The sequence below is a fragment of the Fundulus heteroclitus genome, chromosome 7 (assembly GCF_011125445.2).
Source record: "Fundulus heteroclitus isolate FHET01 chromosome 7, MU-UCD_Fhet_4.1, whole genome shotgun sequence".
NCBI classification, from domain to species: Eukaryota; Metazoa; Chordata; class Actinopteri; order Cyprinodontiformes; family Fundulidae; genus Fundulus; species Fundulus heteroclitus.
The window spans coordinates 7,097,365-7,120,741 of record NC_046367.1 but is presented as its reverse complement, the minus strand read 5'-3'; the positions used below and the strand labels follow the sequence as shown (position 1 = coordinate 7,120,741).

General features: G+C 40.9%; 1 protein-coding gene across 2 annotated transcripts; it reads right to left on the bottom strand.

The window, feature by feature from the left end:
• Positions 1 to 3,916: 3,916 nt before the first annotated feature.
• armc8 (armadillo repeat containing 8) lies at positions 3,917 to 23,330 on the bottom strand. 2 transcript variants are annotated; one of them, XM_012876333.3, is made up of 22 exons: positions 23,211 to 23,330; positions 20,229 to 20,305; positions 18,271 to 18,342; positions 16,736 to 16,878; positions 16,562 to 16,659; positions 14,605 to 14,697; positions 14,444 to 14,524; positions 14,281 to 14,356; positions 14,110 to 14,200; positions 13,955 to 14,015; positions 13,676 to 13,876; positions 11,360 to 11,455; positions 11,171 to 11,253; positions 9,883 to 9,964; positions 9,707 to 9,793; positions 9,448 to 9,540; positions 9,118 to 9,267; positions 8,393 to 8,488; positions 8,084 to 8,179; positions 6,690 to 6,762; positions 5,214 to 5,307; positions 3,917 to 5,125 (listed from the first exon to the last, which is right to left on the bottom strand). In XM_012876333.3, the coding sequence occupies exons 1-22, from the start codon at positions 23,253 to 23,255 to the stop codon at positions 5,092 to 5,094; spliced, it is 2,022 nt and encodes a 673-aa protein (XP_012731787.1). In that variant the 5' UTR covers positions 23,256 to 23,330; the 3' UTR covers positions 3,917 to 5,091. The 2 variants fall into 2 exon arrangements, with proteins under 2 accessions (XP_012731787.1, XP_035994727.1); XM_036138834.1 differs by lacking the exons at positions 16,562 to 16,659; positions 16,736 to 16,878; positions 18,271 to 18,342; positions 20,229 to 20,305; positions 23,211 to 23,330 and adding an exon at positions 14,770 to 15,020 and having other exon boundaries at positions 14,605 to 14,713.
• Positions 23,331 to 23,377: the final 47 nt, after the last annotated feature.

Here is a 23,377-nt window from a genome sequence, read left to right as displayed (position 1 = left end):
TTTAAGTGCAGCCCTGGCCATTTTATGGTGTGCATTAGCAAACTATTTTTAGATACAGAACACACAAAAACTAAATTCAAACTCAACCCTTTATTCAACCAACCTTTTAACAAAAGTGCAAGTTTTTAAAAAAGAAAAAAGAACATGTGCTCTCTGAACTCTTTGAAGGGGGCGGAGATTGATGACGGAGCTTGGTTCATGGGTCTGCGTTGTGATTGGTTGGGAGGATGTAATGACTGAAATATTAACCTACATAGCTAGAATTCAAAAATGAAGGAAAACTGTTATTCTATTGAACTTTTTATTGACCCTTTTTTATCGTCTATATACGTTTTTCAATTAATATACATTGTTATTGAATTATCATCCAGCCCTATTCTGAAGTGTCTAACTTGGGAGTGGTTTACCATAAAGAATAGGACAGTTGTAGCCCAAAGCTATGATTCATCTCCGGTGGATCTTGAAGTGCTGACCTCAGCTGTCGTCCACACTAATCTTCCCAAAAATCATGAAAATACTTTACATCACATTCCTGTAAAGGCTATGGTCCTCACTCTTGCTCTTCCTTTGTCTACCAGACTTTTTCCTTCCACTCAATGTTCCATTAATATGCCTGGATTCAGCACACTGAACAGCCAGCTTCTAAAGCAATGACCTTTTGGGGTTTACTTTTGTGTGGCAGATGTCAGTGGACATCAGTCGAGACAGCAGCCCTCCCTGTGATTGTGTAGGCCATAAAATTACATTTCTGTATCAAAAATCCCTTTTTTTTTGGTCTTGTATTTTTACATGTTTTAAGAAACGTAATGTTGGGGTTTTCTTTAGTCGTAGGCCATAATTACCAACATGAACCCATGTAAATGCTTGAAATGGAGAATCTAATGAATAGTTTCTGTTCTTGGAAAAAAAGTGAAATAACTTCTTTTGAGATGCATCTGTAGTTTTTAAGCCAGCCTTTTCAGATTGTACATCCCACATTTCCCCTGAGCTTTAGCCATCCAGCCATTCGTGCCTTCTCCATGTAAAGACTTCCCCTCAGTCAGACAAACTTTATTCAGAAGCCATCGATACCACCTACTGAGAAAACTTGCTCCTCCTCTGAAATGTAACCACCCTTTTTAGGCTCTCGGTTTATTTGTGCAGAGGTGGGGGGGGGGGGAAAGAGGCAAAAGTGGGTTTGTATTGCACGTCAGTTCTTATGTAGCACACGCATATCATCTCCGACCAACGGGCGGAGCTAGTACGAGACTTCAGCCTGGAGCTGGGACCACAACATCCAGCCTGGAACACTACAGGAGTCTCAGGACCTCAGCTCGTTTGGAAGAGGTGCTTTGTGCGCCACCATTATTGTAATATAGACACCCAGATTCCCACTTGGTTCCACAAACGGCAAAGGTGACTTCCCTGGACTTTTTACACACTGAAAGACCAACTCCTATGAATGTGTGGAGTTTTGATCCCAAGCGCCATGTGGGTGGGAGGGGGTGGGGGGGCAGTTGGTTGCAGTGAGATGTAGAGTGGGGTGTATTCTAAAGCGATTTAAATCAAATGCATGTTTTTTTATTATTATTCATTTTTCTTTTGCATGAAAAACTTGCCTGCTTTTGAACTGCTCAGGCCAGCGGGCTCACGGGAGCAGAAAACTGGCCCCCCTTGTCAGATGTATTTTATTAAAAACTGCTGTTACATACAAACTTAAAAACTGGGATTACATACAATACAACAATAAAGAAGTGTTGTTTTGTAAGAGCTGGGTCTGATGGTCCTTTTTTTTTTTCTTCTTCAAAAAAGCACACTCAAAAAAGATGGGCATAAATCCAACTCAAACAGCCAGTCCAGTCTGTCTGATTTGGGCGTAGTTGGGCTGACATGCAGACGGATGAAAACGTTTTGGTCTGCATGGAGACTGCTGGCCGGAACGAACACCACAGAGCACAACTACTAGTATTACAGGCTGAGGAACGGTCAGAACAGCAAGGGAAGCGATCCTCATAGGTCACCTTAACCACCATCACTAGTTAACATTTTGATAGGGATCACATTGTGTGTTTGCTGGTTGGCCACGGTAAGCAGACATTGAAATCAATGGTTAGTTGCAGTATAAATAAGTCAATAAACAACATTTTCAGAGCAACAGCCTGTAACAACCTCACGCAACCAGTGCCATTAGATGTTAGTGGTTAATGATTTACGTCCCGCCACATGCAGCAAATTACAGCACCTCCCAAAAGTATTAATACCCTTTAAACTTTTTCATATCCTGTTCCTTAGATCCACTGAGCATATACGGTTCTCAGAATATTTTTCTATCCAGTCCCCTGAGTTAATAATTTGTTGAACCAGGTGTTGCTGCGCTGCTTCTGCCTCCTTTCACGACCTGTCAGCCAGGTGAGGTGACTGGTCTTTCCTTGGTAGGTCAACAGCTACACCATCTTCACGATGTCATTGTTAATGTTCTCTAGCTCTATTTACGTGATTCTGAAGGAAATCTGTTGAATGTTATTTTACTTTATTAGCTTAGAGGACAGAATTCTTATTTATTTTTTTGTTTAACAAACTGTATTACTTCCCTCTGCTCTCTCTCCCTCTGCTTCAGAATTATGTGCTCTTTGTGTTGGTCTATAATTGTACATAAAATCCCAATAAAAATATGTTGGAAGTTTATAGTTGTAACGTGACAATGTGTGAAAAAGGAGTCTGAATACCCTTGCAAGGCACTGAATGTCAAAACTGGACCATTCCTTCTGGGTCCAGGGCAGTTTTTAAATCAGTGAGTGCACCGCGGCCATCGTTCTGAGAAAAACACTAAGACGGATCATGGTTTGTCCGCCACTGCACTTCTGGGTCGTTAACAGTCAGAAGTTGAGCAGTCCCAAAGTTTCTAGAGGTGACCTAAGCTGTGCCAATGGGAGGACTGGCACAATTTTCAGACGATGTGCAAACAGCCCCGAGTCAATCCTCAGTGATTCCAACATGAAACAACTATGATCTCACTCCAGATTAACCCAAAATATTTCATGTTTAGTTTTGCACCTTCCTTTTATCAGACAGTCTTAATCCTTTATTTTAAGCCAGCCACACATTCTGAGAAAATCAGAAAATGGGCCATCCTTGTCAGAGACAACGGTACGGAGTTACATTTATACACGCCAATTTGTTTGCATTAATAAAGAAGTTTTTCTTCAAATGAACTACTGATCTTATACAAATAATTAATTTTAACTATAAGCCCCGCCCCAACTGATTTTTCCTAAAAAAGAAGCCCTCCACATGCACGACACTAAGCACGCGCCTCAAGCACAATCCTCCAGAGAAGACTAGGCTTCATCGAGGGACTGTTCTTCATTTTCTTTCATATAAATGGCTACATTTACTCAGGTAACTGATATTTTCCTATGTGATGATCAACACTGACATGCACACCATGCTGTTCCATTTACCCTGTCGACCTCTGTGCTGGAGGAGCTGCCGCATCTCGTACCATTGGCAGACAAAGTTGTGCCGAGTTGTTCCCAGTTTGCTGCTTTTTCCTACTAAAAAACAAAAAGCTGGGGCTCGCTTGATCAATTAGTCAATTGTTCTCATCAAATGATGTCTTTAAAATCATAATACAATGCGTAAAAAGCATTTTTCTTAACTGGACAAAAATCAATTCAGGTATTGTGCCTCTAACTTTGCTCAGACGTGATGTTGACTGCCACAAGGTCAAAGCGTAGAAACGGATAAATCTCAGATTTAAAAAAAAAAAAAAAATTGTAAAATAAATTAAAAACACAAAAAAGGAACATCTGGATCGTTCTCAGTACCAAGTCATAAGGTCAGGCTCTGCAGTGGTGTGGTGCAGGAATTAGCTAGCAAGCCCAACCTTCTCTGATTTGCCGTCTCATGACAGAAGAAATAACACACAACACAAAAGTAATCCTTCTGCAGGTCTGCATATATTTTCATTTATAACATTCATTCTATCAGAACTTCAGTAAGGTTTGAAATGTCATAGAGCAACACTAGGACCATCCTGAATAGAGGAGAGGTTCCACACCAGAGCCTAACGTTCTCAGAAGTGCTTGATTCTGGTGCTGCGGATGGTGACCCTTCCATCTCCTCAGTTCATGTATCTATTCTGACAAGCACACAGAGCAAGGAGTGTGGGGGGTGGGGGGTGCTACAGAGATAGTAACAGCAAATCCTAACCTTGTTCAATAATAACGGAGCAGATCAGATTAAGCCCTACCAGCTCTGGAACTACATTTCCCATGGGGACTGTAAGGACACTGGACCGAGGTGGCAGCCTCTTCATGGCCACAAAACAGAAACTTAGAAATCTGGATCATTATATTTGTTTTCATTTTCTACCCCTGCAGACAAAATTCAGGGTTAAAACGTGTTAAAAATCAGGCTGCAGTTTCGACTGTGCTGAGAATCTTGGTGAAGAGGAAACAGATGAAGTCAATGGGCAGAGAAAGGAAAACATAAGAATCCAAAAATATATATTTATGTTTAAATTTATATATATATATATATATATTTATATTCATATTTACGAGGTATATGTCCACAAAAAAATAAAACACCCAAAGTTTCAAAATAGGCATTTCTTCCAAATATATCCTTCTAGTTGATGCCTTAGGTAGACATTAATATTAACAGCAATAATTATCCAAAATTCCAAAAGAAAACCAGGAAGCTCTCCTGTCCAACAGCACTGAGCGTCTCTGGCATTAGAAAGTTCACCAACAGGAGTCCAAAAAAAGTCACGAGTGGTGCAGGTCTCGGTCGACTGCACTTCGGGAATCTGATGTCACCAAACTCCAAAAAGATTCAGCCTAAAAAAAAACCAGAAAAAACTAAAAAACTTCCCCAACGTTTCCAAGAACCGCACTCTCAGAGCCTTCCTCCGGGAAAAAGTAAGGGCTGAGTAGAACCGCTGAGGCTGGGAGGCAGCAGAAATGTGGGCCCCAGCTCCAAGAAAAACAAAGGTGTCTTTGTGCAAGTCTCAATATTAAACCAAAAGTAAACCCAAAAAGGAAACAGCAGGCGTCCTCCAGATGATTGTTAGTTAGGCTGGCAGTAGAGGATCGCTGCCCACTGTAGTCATGCTAGGTACTGTTGCAACGCTGTCTTCGCCCTGACAAGGACAAAACACAACATCAGAAAATGTTTGGGTATTCAGTACGAGTGTGATTTTCTGTTCGGTGTTTGTGGCTCTGGCCCACCTGTCGCTGAGGTTGGGATCGGTTGACTGCGTCAGTTTGTGCAGAACATCCACAAAACCCATCTCCCTCAGCTTGTCTTGGCGATCCTGAGAACCTAGCAAACAACAGAAGAGAGAACTGAAAAACTACAACACCTTGTCGAAGCCTCCGTCTTTTAAACAATACACATGGCACTGACCGTACTACCTAAAACAGGTTTGGAATGGGACTTGGTATTGAAAAGAAGAAGAAAAAAAATATTCTGACTTAGATAGGTACCGCGACCACAAAAAGCTTCATGAGTGTCCCCAAATAGTTAAATAATTATTAATCAGAAAATATATATATGCCATCAGGATCTCCTTTAGTTGCAAGCACCCAGCATCCTGAGGTAAGTAAAGCATCTGATTATTGCAGCATACGAGATGAAGCAATGTTACTGGTTAAGTGCTACGATATTTGAGTAGCTGCTGTGTTGATTCTGTGGCAGTGGTACACATGTGCAATATATCTGGTGTCTGAGTGCTTTGGCAGGTTATCTGGAGATCACATCCTGTACACCACAGTGTCAAATGCATTGTAGGGTCAACCGGAAGTGTTCATTTTGTTATGCCATCATGTCCTCACAATGCTAAATGAAATGAAAGGCAGTGGTGTGATTGAGTTAGTGGCAGAGTGGTGGCCAAGTAATTCTGTAGTTCTGCGGTTTGAATCCCACATACTGCTACTCTGGGTCCTTGAGCAACACCCTTAGCCCCAGAATGCCCCCTGGTACGCTACACAGTGGCTGCCCACTGCTCCCTAAGGGATGGGTTAAATGCAGAGGATGCATTTTATTGGAATTTGTGTTGCAATGACGAATAAAGATGATTATTCTTAAATTTCAAACCTAATCGCAGTACACAATAAACTACTTGTAAAAATAGGAAGAAACATGAAACAGACGTAAAACTGCCAAAGACATTTCCCACTGGCCTGATGCTCCTCTATGAAAAAGAGTAGCCAAATTTAAACAAATTTACAGCATTTAATTTGAGTCAACTTACCTGTATATTTATTAGGCAAGTCATAATAAACATGCTACACAGAAATATAACTACAGTTGTGTTTGTATTTAAAAGGAGAACAGTGACTTTTTGTTGGGAAAAAAAGTATTATATGTCTGACATTACTTTGTCATGAGAAGACTGGTCACTGGCAAAATGTAGATATTCTGCACAGTTTTGACTTCTCAACTTTCCAACAGAAACTCATCCACTTAAAAAAAAAAAAAAAAAAGTAATTTTACATAAAAAAAATATTTTTGATTGAATTAAAATAGGACCCCTTCCCCCACCAAAGAGTTGATAAACATCGTCATCTGGGATGCTATCAAATGTGTTTGCATCCAGTCGGTTACAGAAAAATATACGTGCCTATTTTTGACATGTGGAAAGCCCCTCAGTTCGTCTGTAACCTAAACCAATCTGTACGACAGTTTCATAGAGCAGTTCTTACCGTCCTCCTCATTCCAGATCAGGTTTGAGACACAGAAGGTGGCGGCGAGTTGCAGCTTCACGTTGGAGTGTCCCTGTGGGAACAGAAGATATTTGCCTGTGATTCTGAAAGGCCAAGTCATCACCATGTGAACAATTATAATTTGATTTCAGAATTTTTCTTGAAATCGTGACTCTATGAGCTCAACATTTTATTTCTGTCTTAATAATGAAATCCAATTAGTGTTCTTCTATAGAAGCTCAAATGAACACTGCTTATTCTCAGCATGAAAAATCATCACAGCATGTGCCTAACATACACATGTAATACAAGGGAAAACAAGTGTTGTTCTCTCATAAAGAAAGCCAAATCAGAATATTACTAATCTGTCACCTCTGAACATTTAAATGATCCCAGGAAGTTTTGGAAAGCCATTAAGTCACTTTCTGTGGGTAAAACATCTCATGTTCATTCTACCCGTGTCATGAGAGGCTTGATTATTAAAGTTAAAGTCATGATCTTAAACTGTTTTAAGGAGCATCTCATCTCTACTGGCTGCTTGTTTAAAACAACTTATTCTACATTTGGGATTTTTTAATTTTAAAAAGCAACTTGGTGCTGCCACCTTTTTGTCTGGGTTGGATTATTGTGACCGTTTGTATATGTGCGCTTTAGCCCAGTGTCTCCATAAGACTGACACAGGTTATCATTCTGCCCTAAGATTTATAACGAACTGCCACAATTTAACCCATCAATGAGAGTTCTATTCTCGGGTTGGATGGCCTTCTTTGATTACCCACAGGCTTCATCAGAGGTACATACGTATATATATCTACATATCTATAGATCGATATAGAGAGAAATTTCTAGGTCTTCTTCCAATCTATTTGTGTGAAAATGATAATACAAAAGAGCACCAAGCAATACTCTTTGCATTCCATTGACTTGCTCTCTGTCCCAAATATTCGTACTGAAGTTGGAAAAAAGGCTTTTGCCTACCTCACCCCCACAACATGGAAAACTGCAAAACTTCCTGAGTGATTTTAAAGATTTATGGACTTAGAGATGACTTCTTTAAATTGCCAGTGTTTTTAAATTCTGTCTGATGTAACATTTTACCGTTTGGATTATTAATTTTTTATATATATAGTTTTTGTGGATGCCATTAATGTAAGATGTTTTAAATGTAATGTTTTGTAACTGTTTATTTGTCTTTATTTTTATTTTTTGCCATATCTACCATGAAAAAGAGATTATTAATCTAAATGGTCACTTTCCTGGTTAAACAAGAGTTCAATAATAAATAAAATACATATACAAGTCAAATTAAACACAATGAACTGAATTCTATGTTTCTAACAGAGTAAATGCATTTCCTTAATAAGGCTGAAAACCTCATTCCAAAAGCACAGTACCATGTAGTATTTAACTTTCTGGAGCATGTCATCATTTGTCATGATGAGTTCCTTGGCTGTGTTCCCGTCTGCGATGTTGGCGAGGATGCACAGCGTCTGAATGAAAAAGAAAACTCCGTCAATACTTTCACGTGACCACCCTGTGCTTTCTCATCATCTGATGTGTTTGCACCTTTGCTGATGCTTTCCACAGCTGCTGACATTTACATGCTGCAACTGTAGATTTAACTAAGGCAAAATGTTGAAATCCCATCTGCAGGATCCGATAACCCCACTGCAGTACAGCAAGGGGGATTTGCACCCGCTCACCTGCTCTTTGACCTCTATGCTGTGCTCAGCTTCCAGGATCAGGGTCACCGCCTGCATGATCTGAGTCCCATGAGAGCTCATGATCTGGTCAATGTGCTGACATGAGAAGAAAGCAGAGGAAGGTCAGTGTTTAGAATGCATGGAGAAATTCATTCACATTCAGCAATAATAATGGGTCAAGGAGATGTCTTCTCCAGCAAGAGCTTAAAGCCCCATGAGACTGAGTCCAGCACCAACTGGACCCTCCAGCACCAGAAATCCATACACCAATACGCAGTCTGAGCAGACTCACTTCTAATTGGTCTGCATGGACATTCGATATGGCTTTCTGCTCCGTTATCCATCACTAGTACTGCTATAGAGTTCACTATAACCCACTGTACCTGTCCAGTCAAAGGGAATGGACGGCTCAGTTTAGTGCAGACGATGCAAGTACTGTAGAAAATGGTGTGCACCATGGAGGGCTGAAGGCGCTGACGTTGGTATCTGCTATGGAGCTAATGATTCGGCGCTAAATATGGGCAATCTCAGTGTTTTTCTAAGGAGTCTGGGTGTTGATTAGACCAGCTGAAGTTCATAATCTTTCCTATTTAGACCCCAACTAAATACGTCTACACTAAAGCAAGACTCTGTAAAACACAATTATATGGTTCAATGAAACCTTAATTTTTATAAAAATCAAACAAATAGAATATTCTGCGTGTGTTTGCGTGTGCATATCTCACCGGGCGCGTTGAGAGCAGATTGCGCAGCAAACCGAGGGTCTTCATCAGCACGTTGGCGTCGGGGTCGGATAGGAGACGGAAGAGCTGCTCTGTGCCCAAACACCGGACAATCTCCACCTTCACCTTCTGATCGGCCTGAAAGGCCATGTTCTGGAAACACAAAAGCTTTTATTGTTGGCAGTTCTTCAGATAAATAAATTGCAATACTGTAGCAGGACTAGGGGTTTCCCACGTGTGTAAAAGGAACATTAAAATGTTTACGCATTGACAGTTTTTTTTTTTTTTTTCAGTTAAATAAATGCTTTGATGATGTAAATGTTTGCTCATTACCATCAGGGCCCAGATGCCATTTACCCTCAGAGCAGGACTTTCACTCTGAGTCAGACTGCACAGTAACTCAATCACCCCAGACTCCAGGATGGGCTGTTAGAAAGAACAAGTTCATTAAAGATCAAGTTTAAAGAGGATCTACTCTCCATTAAATGGAAAATTGACTTAGTTTAGAAACTGGACGTCTGAAGCTTCGCCGACTATCCATTAGAGCAAGAGGATGTGAAGGCTCCTTCACTGACATAATCAGTTAGTATACCTCTTTACTTGGCGAGAACTCCAGCAGCAGGTTGCATAGTGTTGAGGAAGCCATGACCAGGACTTCATCTGGGGCGTTCTGCAGCAGCTACACACAAAGACACGAGTCCGTGTTAGAGGAACAGGTTCAAGTGCTACTTCAGCTCAAAAGCTGAAGGGAGATATGGGCAAGCTGACCTTCATGAGGGGTTTCCACACAGCATGGTCATGAAAGCTGGTCCTCAGCTGCTGCACTGACCGCGAAAGACTATGAAGACATCTGCAGCGGGGTGGGGGTGAAGACGCACACATGAAGAAACTTTCATCTCTATAACCTTGGTCCTGATCTGACATCTTCACAGGGTTCCTACACGTCATCTCAACATCTCCAGAGTTTTTCTAGAGTCAGCGTTTTAAAAAACTGGTTTCTGTGCCTCAGAGTGTTAGGGATGCATTATCAGCATGGCCCGAGCATGAAGAGCTCCGATGCTCTACGCCCTGCAGACATCGCCGGAGTGCCGGTACCATGGCTTCAGGGGTGTTCAGCCGGGCAACTCAAACACCAAAATACTGACGTATGAAAGAGTTGAAGTGCAGGTTTTAATGTAGCAGAAGAGCCAAAAGTATTATTTAAGCAGTGGTGTCTCAAAATTCATATTCATGGCACTAGAGAAAGTTCATGGAAGTATCTTGTCTTGTGATGTGTACGCTGTGAAACCAAAGTCAAATCTGCACGCAATCTTGGCCAATAAAGCTGATTCTCATCTTAAAATATTAAGACCTTGAGTTTGCTTCGACACAGTAAGAGCTTATTCATTCCCTCGTATTTAAAGACCTTAGACTGGTTTGATTTAGTGAATACATCTTAAGATAACTTGTTAGGTCTATCGTAATTACATATTCTGGAATAAAGAGATATCGAGTTTGTTTTTGTCTAACATAATTAATGCTCATGTTATCTCAAGATCACATCTTAAGCCTGTTTTGTAGTAGTGAAATTTATCTAATAATCTTCTCGAAACCACAAGATATTGAGGTTGTTGTGCCACGGTATAATCATCTCATTATCTGGAGATAATATCATCTTAAACTTGTTTAGGCATCAGAGCCCAGTTATCAAGGTTAGAAAAGATAGCAAAGAGGTTTTTTTTTTTTTACCTACAACTCCCTTTCTCAAAAACTAAAGTGTTTGTCAAAATTACAATTACTCCACTTTTTTAGAGCTATTTCTTTTTAGAAAATTTGGGGGAAATCCTTAAAGAATATTCTATCCTTTCCCAAACACCCCGCATGAACCTAATAGATATTATTCAGTCACGTTTAAAACCCAGAAAGGTCACAATGGGGCTCCAGGAAAACTTTGTGGGGGAAAAAAAGCTTAAGCACTCCAACAGAAATCATATTTTCTCTAAAAACTACATCATTTAATACAGAATTACAACTAATCGTTCTTCTAGAGTGGAAGACAAAGTCCAGAGAGTCTCACCTCACTGCTGCCAACCGCACTTTAATGCTGGATTCTGATAGGCCGCTAACTATTCGGTCCATCATATTTTCTGTCTCTGTGATCTGAAGAAAACAGAGACGACGGGATGCACCAGAACATGAGTGTGCGTCCGTATCATCACATATGCAAAGAGAGAGAGAAAAAGAGAATAGATACTGATTGCAGAACCTTTTTGCGGATGTCCTCGTCATTTGAGCCCAGGGAGGCGTAGAGCTTGAAAGCAGCTTGTCTCAGCTCATGTGCATGTTTAAGGTCATGGTCCAGCTGCAAAGGACAGCAAAGTGGACAGGTGCAAAACGTCAATAAGGCCAGGCGTTATTTTTAATCACAAAAGCTTTTGTAAAGCCGTCCAGCACCCAAAAGGAAGTAATTAAGGAAGCACAAGCAATCAGAGATTAAAGTGGGGAAGAAGGCCCAAAGCAAACGATTTTCAAATGAGCTTTTTTAATATATTCATGGTTTCAATGAGAATATTATACAGAAATGTATTATATCCCTGTTATACAAATAGGCCACAGAAATATTACAATTAATAGCCCAGCATCTGTGCACTCACCCATGAATTAGTCTCGGCTTTGCCATCCTGATTGTTTGGTGGAAAAGTTCAAAGTAAGAGTTGAAAGTGACAGAGTTGCAGAAATCCCCCGCTCCCCCTGGGCTGAGACTCAATCAAAAACATTTTCCCCATTTTTCTTTCCTGATTTTAATTCTCTTCAGCACATCTCTTTGAAGCCAATACACAGATAGAGGATGAGGCTGAACTCAGGTAGTTTTTGGTCTTGGTTGCATGTATTTTGTCTCAAGTCTTTACTCTAGTTACAGATTCATTTTGAGAACTGGTGCCCCCTAGTGGACGTTTACTGTCTTTAGAGCAGGGGTGTCAAAATCATTTTGGTTTAGGGGCGCATTCAGCTTAATCTGATCTCAAGAGGGCCACACGAGTAAACTCATTGCAAGATCAAATAGAACTAATAAAAGAGAACGTGTTGATTTTTATATTAAATGAATTTCAATTTTACACAATATATTATGAATAATCTCAGCATTTTTAAGAAAAGTATGTGCAATTTCAACAATACTTTTACTCAGTTAGACATTTACTTGTGCATTATGCATATGAACTGATCACTGATCACTGATTGTACAATGTTGAAAAACATTTGTTCACATTTTTGGAACTTAAAAACACTGTCCTACATGACAAAATACATCAAACAGATATAAATTAAGAAATTATTTAAAATCAATATTCCACATCTGAAGCTCAGTGCTACCATCTGCTGATTAAATCACAGCACCCCTCGTGGACAATATAGGAACTGCAGATTTTCAATTAAACGAAGTACATCTTTTTTATTGTTTTATCATTCTCTTCCCTTTATCTCCTCTTTCTTTTACCTTTTCTTTTTTCTTATTGTTCTTCCTTTCCTCTCCTACTTTCCCATTGTAGTGTCCATATCATTTGAGATATTCCCCGCATGAATCATAATAAAACTATTCACATTCATAAATCAAGCGGAGCACTATACTGCTGATGAGCTCTTTTTGACATTAAGACAGCAATTCGTCTTGCCAAATTGCCAGACAGGACATTATTTTTTATTTTTTTTGTTGAATAATGATAATGCATTTAGCCACCGGGCCGGACTAAATTGTTCGGCAGGCCGGAACCAGCCCACAGGCCGTATGTTTGACACCCCTGCTTTAGAGAATGTCTGAGGTGGTTTTATTGAGAAGTTCAAATAATCATCAAAAATCTTAAAGTCATGTTCAGAGCCTAACCTAACAGGAACCATGAACTGTTTCAGGGTTATCTCATGTGTGGTGAAAACCTTTATCTCAGACACATTAACGCACAGATTTGATGGATTTCTGCAGCTCCAGATTGACATGAACAGCAAAGACGAAATGCACTGGCAGAAGGGTAATACCCTGTGTCACATTATAACATCAGAGGACAAATATTCCTCATAAACATATCATTCATTTACAGTCAACTATTTCTGTCCTTGTTTCATCTGTTACTTCCTTTAAACCAAAAAAGAAATGTTTTTAAAGGCTGGAGGACAAGCTTTGAACTGTAGCTTTTATGCCTCAGGACTGAGTAAATCGTTTCTCAGTCTTGAGAGCTTCTGAAGAGATGTTCTGAGAAGTTTTTGCTAATAGTTTTCTTCGTAGAAAGATGAGAAAGGTAATTAGAGTCTGTTGCCAAGGTGCAAACTTTTAATACCTGCCAATTTAACCATAAAAGTTAACATTTTCAGTTAAAGCTGTTTCAAAATAAAATAATCCGCTAAAGTGGGTGGTGGGTTTGGCAAGCTGTGAGACAACCACTGCCCCACAAACTCCCTGCGATACGACATCTTTCTACAGCATGCATGGGAAACACTGCTGATAACTTCACAGAACCTTATTTCAAACGACCCAAATCATCCATCTCAAGCAGCCCCCGTGTAAAGCTCCTACTCAGACCCACGGACTCACCCTCTTGATGTCAGTGATGGCCGACACGGAGCTGGGGTACTTGAAGTAGTCCGCCAGCATGGCCACCAGGTGGTCGGTGGTGCTCGCGATCCTCTGCAGCTCCACGTCAGGCTCCATCAGGTAAGCCAGGGTCTCTGCGCCCTCCACCCTCTCCTCGAGCAGATGCTCTTTACTGCACATGCGCACCAGGCAGGGCAACGTCTGAACACACAACAGGAGGCGGTGTCACACAGAGACGCGTCCCTGACAGCAGTCGTCGCCGCTGGAAAGAAGCCTAACCTTTAGTACTACGCAGCTGTCGTCTGTCCTGATGGCGCCCGCTCGACACATGTAGGTCAGACTGGAACGGAAACAGGAGCCGGACTTGAAGTCAAGACACGGTATGAGAGAAACACCCTGGGACTGGGCTGGAAAAAAGCTGTGACGTCGCTCACCATTTGGCTGCTGTTAGCTGCATTTCAACGGGTTGATCCCTTTGCATCATTTTAACAAATACCTGAGTGAGCTGCTCACCATCCACCAGCACTGACAACAAAACACAACTCAGGCTTCAGAAGAGAAGGAAAAACTGGGAGAAAAAAAACGACAGGAGCCGACAACCTCACCATTCACCAGTGTCATGGAGACCTGAGTGTTCTCATAGGCCAGGACCGAGAAACACTTTAACGCTTGCATCCGGACCTGAGGACGCAATGACACACAGGATGACGTACGCGCCTCTGACAAGAGAGACCAGGTCAGAGGGCTTCGCCGTGAGGACCGCCGTACCTTATAAGAGGCTGAGATAAGCAGAGGGGCGATGTTCTGGATGGCGCCATGGTTGAAAAGAACCGTCTGGTGCTCTGGGGTCTGCGGACAACAAGCAGCAATGGATTGTGGTCTGGCTGCGCGGGTGATCGCCACAATCATGTTTGTGTGTGAGAAAGTACCTTACAACAGTGGGAAAAGATCTGCGTGATGTACTCCTGAGTTCTCTGGGAGTTGCTTAGTAGAGACATCAGATGGGGAATCACAGTGGGATCCTTCAATAAAACATACTTAGACTTAGACTTTCTTTATTGTCATTTTGTATACACAGAGTGCATACAGAACGAAACATGCCATCTGTGCGTGGCTTCACAATAACAACAAAAATACCTCCATTACTGCTCTGGAGAAACAGAGCAGCAATGGAGAGAGTAGCCATTTCAGTCATAAAGCTCCATGAAGCTCCTGCAGTGGTAGCTACAAATCACCGCTGACTCCAGTTCAACAGGCCTCAGCTTCAGCTTAAAGTCAGAGCTACTTCCTGCGGTGCAGTAAACTGCCTCAACTCCTTCCAGTCCGTACACGAGGCTTTTCTCAAAATCATTCTGTAATCAAACAGACGGAGGACCTAAAGGATGCATCAATATATACGCATTGCAAGGATCACCCCCATCTACGTTGCCTGCAGAGATAGAGATTTTAGTCAAACCTCAACGAGTACATTTCACATTCCAATGAATGATGATTGAGCAAATAAGGACTTTTCCCTACAAGGCCAATTCAAAATGATTTAAAATTCAGCATCAGAGATTTACCCTGACGACAAAGAGCCGACAATCGCACTTGTAGTTGAAAGCTTTCCCTGACTGGTGGCCAAATGCTCCATCAGTGGCTGGACATGTTGGGGCTTTCACGTCAGTATGGCGTAGACAGCAGATGTGTGAAAATAGTTATAAGAAATTAATTCTGGTTTTAAGAGAGCAGCTCTTTGTGTTAGGCGTTCGTATCATACTGTGGTGTTTCCACACTCCTTAAACCTTTTCTCATTTGTCCCGTCACAACCGCAGACTTCCGTCTATTTCAAGTGACACACAGTACTGCAGAATTGTAAAGTGGAAGGAAGTAATAAATGGCTTTTTTTATGAATAGAAAGAAACTGCAGTGAACATTTTTATGCCGTCCATAAAATCAAAATTCTGTAGAACCACCCTTTGCCACCATTTAGAAGCTGTTCTGAGTTGATAGAAAGACGAATGGAAGGAAAACCTGTTAGAGGCTGCAAAAGACTTCGCATCCTTGCAATACAACCACGTAAAGCCACAATGGAATGGTTTAGATAAAGTATTCATGTATAAGAATAGTCCACCTAAAGGGGACAAATCATGCAAAATTCCCTTTTTTAGGCCTTAAATACATTTTGTTGTGTACTTGGAGTCTCTAGGAATGCAGAAAATTTTAATGTAGCCTATCCAGGAGTTGCTTAGATATCTTTTTAGGTCATATTTTTTACGCCGTTCGGTTTTCTCTGTTTTCTATTACGTTTTTGAGCTATTACATCACAACATTTGTTGCAGAACAGCTAACCAAGGTCATGGACTTCCTGCTAACCAGTTTCACGAATCTGCCATCTTTATTTCTAACAATTTTGTAGTTGAAGCTGAAGAACGCTGAAGCTACAAGTAGATAAGTCATCGGTTGTCCCCCAGCATTCTACAAAAATGGCCCAACAAGGTGAAACACTCTGGGACCTGGAGGGGGAGGGGCCTGAAGTGCCTCCTATAGATTTAAAGAGACCGCAACAAAACGAGTCGCTCTCTGATGCTCCTCACAACAGGGCTCAAAATGGGGAACGTGGGGTTAATTAACGGGGGAATTCAGACCAAAGCATTGCCATTCCACTTTCTATTCACCTTATTCAGCCCAGCCTACTTTTTCCAACAGCGGCTCAGAGGGGGTGAATACATACCCCTATTCTATTGTTATACAATACTTAAAACATAACATTTTTCATTCCACTTCACATTTATGCAGAAGCCATTGAAGTTTGTGGTAGCACTGTAACACAATGTGGACATGTTGCAGGGGTATGAATATTTCTGCACGGCCCTGTAAACGTGTGCTGGGTTTAGGGCGACCTACTGTATACAGCAGCTGCACAGGGGTAACTGGACTAATGAAGACAGTCCGTAGACATCGAAGACAGGCTTCAGTGAAGATCAGATCTGGACACAAGAGACCTGCAAAGCAAAATGGATGAGTGTTTTGCCCTGGCGCTCTTTATTTGCATGCATGACGGTGTTTTTTTGGCTTAACCTTGAAGCAGAGTGGGGATGATGTGACAGTCCACCAAGGACTTGATGTTGTTCTCAGTGCCCATGGCTAGACTGCCCAGCACCACAGCACACTCTGTCCTCAGCTGCTGGCTCGATGAGCTTTGCTGAAGCAGGTAAAGTAGCCTGGAAGAAGTGAGAGAAGAAAGCTGAAACCAAGTTTCCCAATTTTATTACTTATTACACACGATGTACTTGCAATTAATCCTTTACTTCTGTGAAAAGTCTGTAGTTTTATTTTTCCCCCCACTTAAAATACCAAACAAGTGGACTCATTGAAGGCGTGTCAGATTTAACATTTTATTATATAGCTAGTAATATGAGTATCACTGAGTCGCTTAACAATTTTGACTTTGTTTACATGTAAAACAGACCAATACAAAGGCCAGATCATCTATAGCTGCTAAGCTGAGGTCGGCAACGCCCTCCTAAACAGAAAGAAGTCATAACACTTCTTCAGTTAATATTTCATTTGCTCTTGTGGTTCTAAAAAAGGCCTGGGTGATTACAAGGCATTGGACTATTGTCAGTGCAAATGCAGTATCCGATTTCATATTTGCTTTAGATGAGATCATCATATAATCTAAAGGCTCCGGCCAGGTTTTATCTCTTCAAAGGGGCCTAGTCACGTCCTAGGAGTTTATGAGTTTCTACCCCAGTAGCTCTCTCTGGTTGTACACAAAGCTTTTCCAATTAAATTATCGCACCTTATTTGCTTCTTATATTTTATTTCTGTGTTTTACACTTAGTTTTTGCTCTATTTGTTAGTAAATGAAGCACTTTTGTGTATATTCACCATAACAAGAGCATGTGACCAGAGGAACCATATTAGCTTTGTGCACAATAAGTAAACAAGGAGAAGCAAGCGAGTCAGCAACATCCCGCTGAGGTGTACAAAAAAAAAAAAAAAGAGGTAAAGTAACCCCAACACTAGATCGGGTCAGTTTTCGACCACACCAATTTGTCACTTTATTGCGAGACATCGCAGGACGGTCTACTGGCTCCTACAGTAGCTGTGTCAACAGTCGCCATCTTGCTTTCTGATAGTTCTGCAGTACTGCTGGCAGACGAAACAACAACTTTTGTCTGCTGATCACATTACGTGAAAAATTTATTTTCGGTTCAAAAAGGACTAAGTAAACACTATCAAGAAGAAGGCTGGGTGAATCTTGTCATATCTGAATATGAAATTTGTTTTTTTCTTTTTATGATCAAAATACGTGACTAGGCCCCCTTAAGCTACTAAATGTAAATTAATTACAGATAACACATTACTAACGAAGAATATTTTTAGATAAAATAGAATTAAAACACATATAGAGTAGTCATCAGACCAAACACAGCAGAGATGACCTATGGTAATTTGGATAGTTAAACGTGAAGGGGGGGAAAAACAGCATTTTCACTGCAGCTTGTTTAGAACCATCTTGATGCTGTTGCACCTGAAATAACCGATTAAGCGCCAAAGTTATCTATGAGCCATCAGAAGAGGTGGAAATGAAAAGATGTGCAAAGTACCTCGGTACAGCTCCGAGGACGATGAGATTCGCCTTCTGCTTGTTGTTTCCTATGACAGCATTCTTCATGTCGCTAATGAAAAACAAGAAATTACTGAATAAATCAAAATCACACAAAGAGATGAATGTCGGTCTCTTATGTATACAACAATGTGAATTTCACCCTTTAGGTTCTCAGATGGAAGGTTTTGGTTTGTTTTAATTTTGTTTTGTCTGTTTTTGGGGGTTTTCACATTTAAACGTTTCAGATCAAACTTTTATATCAGACTAAGATAAGCGGAATACCCCCTAAAATGTTCCACCTTGGTCTTGTCAATCCACAGAAAACTTGCCCAAACTTCTTTGAGATCAGCTAAAGCCACTGCTGACTATTACTGATATAGATGGATACCTCTTCTGCCCGGACCCATGAACACTGACTTTATCTGAGACAGGTGAGGCCTGTGGGGCTTTAGATGCCGTTCTTGGTTCTGATGAGAGTTCTGGATGATTGAATGGAGTAATTTTTTGGAGGCCAAGGTTCCACACTGCTCCATATATACTCACTGTGGTTCTCTGGGATCCCAAAGCCTCGGCGTTTGAAGCCCCTTTCAGACTTATAGAGGTTAATGACTATGTTGCACATGTTTTTGGATTTCCAGATCAGGTCATGATGTGCTGCATTTTTGGATCTTTTAGCCTACTTCATGTTGTCAGGCAGGTTCTAAGGGATTTCCTGATAGCACAAGTGAATTAGTAACAGGCCTAGGTGTGGGTACTGTAGTTAAACCAAAAACATTTGGTTAAACGGTTTATGCATGACTGGGCAAGGTTTGTTTAGATAGTTTAATCCATTATATCACAATGTGAAAACTGCATTTTGTATTTCCTGATTTAAACATTTGTTGTATGATCTGAAACCTTTAAGTGGGACAAAAACAAGACAAATCTGTAAGGGAGCTTTGGATTACAACCAGATTATCCTGTTTAATAATAATCGCATGCACCCAGTCTCCCTTCATGGTATGAGCCTGGCCTAAGGGTTGCCACATAGATGAACAATTTTAGACGAGTTATTTGAGATGCAGCAGAAGAAGAAATATGAATGAGTTACAGAAATTTCTAACAATTTGAAGTCCAAAAGGTATATTTTCAACACACGAGGACCTTGTACTTTTATCTCTGATTATTTAACAATTCAATGTTTTTTCTACTATGACAGTGACTTGGATTATATCAAACAGCCACTGAATGAAGGTGGTGGAAAAGTACAGCTGGAGCTAAGATAGCAGCGCAGTACAAGCAGTAACTAGAGCCTAGTAACCTCAGGGGATAAAAATAACTAGGAAATAGTCAGAGTACATGTCATCTACATCATACTGAGTAGAAAAATAAAATCTGATAGAGTATCAGAGGACGGGTTGTAACCCTACAACCACCTCCTCTCTCCCATTGGACCCCCCACCTGCACTAAAGATCCCTGAGGGAATTTTTTTTTTTTTTTTTTTTTACTTCTTTGATTGTAATCCATAATGTCCCACAATACTTAAGGGAATTGTTTTTAGTTTAAGAGAAAGTTTGAAAAATATATTTGAAAAAGTAAAATGCTTTTCATTTTGTATTGAAACAGAGTCTTAGAAACTGGATTTTTAATTTGAAATTTCAGAACATTAATGCCAAAAGAAAATATTGTTGTGACAACTGTTTTTGTCCATACATCCAGCTGTAATTGTAACCATCAAATATATCATTCTGTATTTATAACCCAGGGAGACAGAAAACGATTGATTAGTTCATAAAAACTACATTCAAGAAATGTTAAAAAGTATTTCTTCTTATTTTCGTGTACAAGCCAATAATTTATTTTCCACATAGAACTGATCAAATAAAACGATTGCCAAAAAAATAAAAAAAATAAAGTAAAATATTTCTTTTTCAACTTAATGCTTAATTGAATAAGTTGAGCTCGGCTAGCCTTACATGACTCCCTGCAGCACTTTCTGTGGGTCAGGGTCGAACAGTCGGTCAACATAATGGCGACTGGTGGCAGTGACTTCCTGTGTGAAGACAAAACCAACAATATTATTGACAGAATCCAGAAACATGCACTTTCACATTTTGCCAGCTGCAGTTCCTAACAAAAGTATTCAACCCTTTTGAACTTGTTACCATTTTGCCACAATAATCCTACGACTTTCAGAGCATTTTATGGAGACTGTGTTACAGACACAGAGTCATGCATAATTGTAAAGCTGAGGGAAAACCACCAATGGTCTCCAAAATATTTGAAACTTCTAAACATTAGAAGTATGTCAACACCTTTACTCTGATACCCCTAAATAAAACCCAGAGCTGCTTACTGCATTCAGAAGTTACCAGATATGTAAACGGACTCCCCTGTGCGCAATTTAATACCAGTTTTTGTTAAAGGCCTCAAGGGTTTGTCAGAGAACATTAGTGAAGATCAAGGAGACCAGGGACCAGGGAGAAAGTTCTCGAGAAGTTTAAAGCAGGGAGAAAGGTCTAGGGCTGTACGCTTTTGAAATTAAAATTGTGATATATTTCAACCACAATTGCAATTTAATTTTGACTTTTCGCTGAGTTAACCGCAAGCAACAAAAATGGCCTGTCGATAAAGATGTTTGTAAACAAAAACCATTTAAAACAAGAAATGTTACCGTTTTTATTAATCAGAAAATTCTTATTCAAGAGAATATCTTGTTGAGTTGGACATCAGTCCTTGTTGATCATAGAGTGCAACATACAAACATGTCTACATGTTAAACAGTTTGACCGGTACATAATGCTGTGGTGAGATTCATGAAAGTTCCTGGTAAAAAGAGTGATTATATAAACTCTACAACAAATAAAATGACAATATCCCACTGCTACAACTCTGTTCCATTTTGAGACAAACCCACTTTAAACATATTACTGACATATAAAGGACGTGTCTTATCCATTATTGTTATGTAGCCAAAAATTGAAGACCTCTGCGATTTGGAAAATTAGTTTTTTTTAAATTGCAATTATATTGCCAATGCGATTAATTGTCCAGCCCTAGACAGGTCCTGGAACAATATCCCAAGCTTTGAACATCACACAAAGGTCTGATCCATCTTTTGTCTGAGAACTGAAAGACTATGGCACATCTGCAGAACTAGCAAGATGCTGCTGTCCACCTAAAGACACGGGTCGGACACAGAAAAATCACAGAATCAGAGACGCAGCCAAGAGGCCCACGGTAGCGCTGCAAAGTCTCACAGAGAAAGACTCTGTCAACAAGACCTGCACTCCACAAATCTGGCCTTTATGAAGGAGTGGTAAGAAAAAAAGCCATTCTGAAAAGAGAGCCAGAAGTATTCCTGTTTATAATTTGCCACAAGCCAGATACAAACATATGGAAAAAGGTGCTCTGGGTGAGGTGAGACAAAAAAAAAAAAACACTTTTTGCCAACAGGAACTACACTGTGCCTTCCCCTGAGCTCTCCAGCCCCCACTGTGAAACATGATGGTAGCAGCGTCATGTTTTGATGGACGATTTTCTTCAGCAGCAGCTGGAAATGAGGTCAGTGTGGTGGGAAGACCTGTGCAACTAAATACAGGGCAATCCTGGTACGCAATGAGTAGCTGGGTTTGCCGTAAAACGTGGTTCTACAGAGCCATGTCTCAGGGATACTGAATCTCAGTGTGGCAACGCTGCTGACTTGAGCAGACAAGAGCTAATAAACTTGGACAGATGTGAAGAGCTGGTGTTGGACGAATAAAAAGCCTTTCAGTGATAGAACCATACAAAAGCAACAATCATGTGACCTTTTAAAAAAACAAAATTGGAAAACATTATTTCTGGCCAGCTAATGTAAAAGAAATCATGTGCTCTGATACATACAGAGGTCTCCATTGTTTAAAATGCTGTTCTATGCGCCGTTTAACGCCACACCAGAAAACTTTGTTTATTCCGCTGATATCTTTGACCAGAACTTTCCACATGACCCCAGAGAAGCAGAGGTCCTCCAACTGACAGCACAGATCCTGCTGCTTGCCTCCTGATGCAAACACACACACACACACACACACACACACACACACACACACACACACACAGAGCGTGGTTGCACCTGCAGCATCAGTGCTGTGCACATTTAGATTTCCTTTATTTTATTTTTTTAAACATATACATGCGAAGAGTTACGCATGTTCAAAACACGCAAACAAAAAATCTGATCTTTGATTTTATGTAGCTCAAAATGTGGGCGTCTCGCGATTGTCTCTTCCAACATTGTATTCAGCGTTAGCTAAATTAAACCAGGCAGCCCTTATGTCTAGTTAGAAGGATTTAAAAATATCCTACACATGGCAACACTTTGACTTGTTTTCACGCGCTTGAAAAGAGAGAGATCGTATTAGCCGCGTTAGCTTAACTGTATACTGCTAACTTCCCAGCAGTTAGCTTGACAACGCAAAGCTTCCTGCCGTAATACTACGCAGGCGGCGCAGTGGTGTAAAACAAAATGATAGCAGGTAGCTGGGATAAACATTGGCTTCCTTGACGGTTTTCTGTCGGCGCTTCTCGCGATATGTAAACATGTTTAAACTGTTTGGTCACTTTCACTCTGCAGCTAGCTGCTAACTCATTCCAAATGACACTGACATGACAGCTCCTATGGGCGCTTGATTTGTTTTTTTGGTCAGCGCCGCCGGGGCGGGCCTCCGTGAGGCAAAACTCTCCAGTTACAGGGTTTCATACGCTTCCACCCGCCTGAGCGAGGTGGGGATGAAAAACGTTCCCACCAACTGCTATGCAGGCGCACGGCTACATGCCGCTGAGCCAGTTTAGCCTGCAAGCTAATGATGGAGTTTAGCCACTTCCTAGCTTTTTGCGGCTGTTTTCCACGGAAAAAGCGCTTGATGTTGCGGGGGAGAATTTTGCAAACTCGCTGAAATCATGAGAGCGACACTCACAGACAGCACACTGATGCGGAGAGGGGCCTCCAACAAGCACGCCATCTCTCTTCCTCCAAGCGGGCGCCCCAATCGGCGCAGCACTCCGCGGACACTCCGCCCCCCAGATCAGAGGCGAGCGGCTTTGAAAAGTAAAAGCGGCCGGTACTCGAAGCTTTCCACGAACT

Bases quoted from the DNA above. Each gene is read 5' to 3' on its own strand.
- armc8 (XM_012876333.3), bottom strand. From the start codon at position 23,255: ATGGCGTGCTTGTTGGAGGCCCCTCTCCGCATCAGTGTGCTGTCT. The intron at 14,698-16,561 runs GTAGGTCGCCCT...GTTTTATTGAAG, and splicing joins CTGTGCAGCTGCTGTATACA to GATCCCACTGTGATTCCCCA. The intron at 9,541-9,706 runs GTATACTAACTG...TCTTTCTAACAG, and splicing joins AGTTCTCGCCAAGTAAAGAG to CCCATCCTGGAGTCTGGGGT.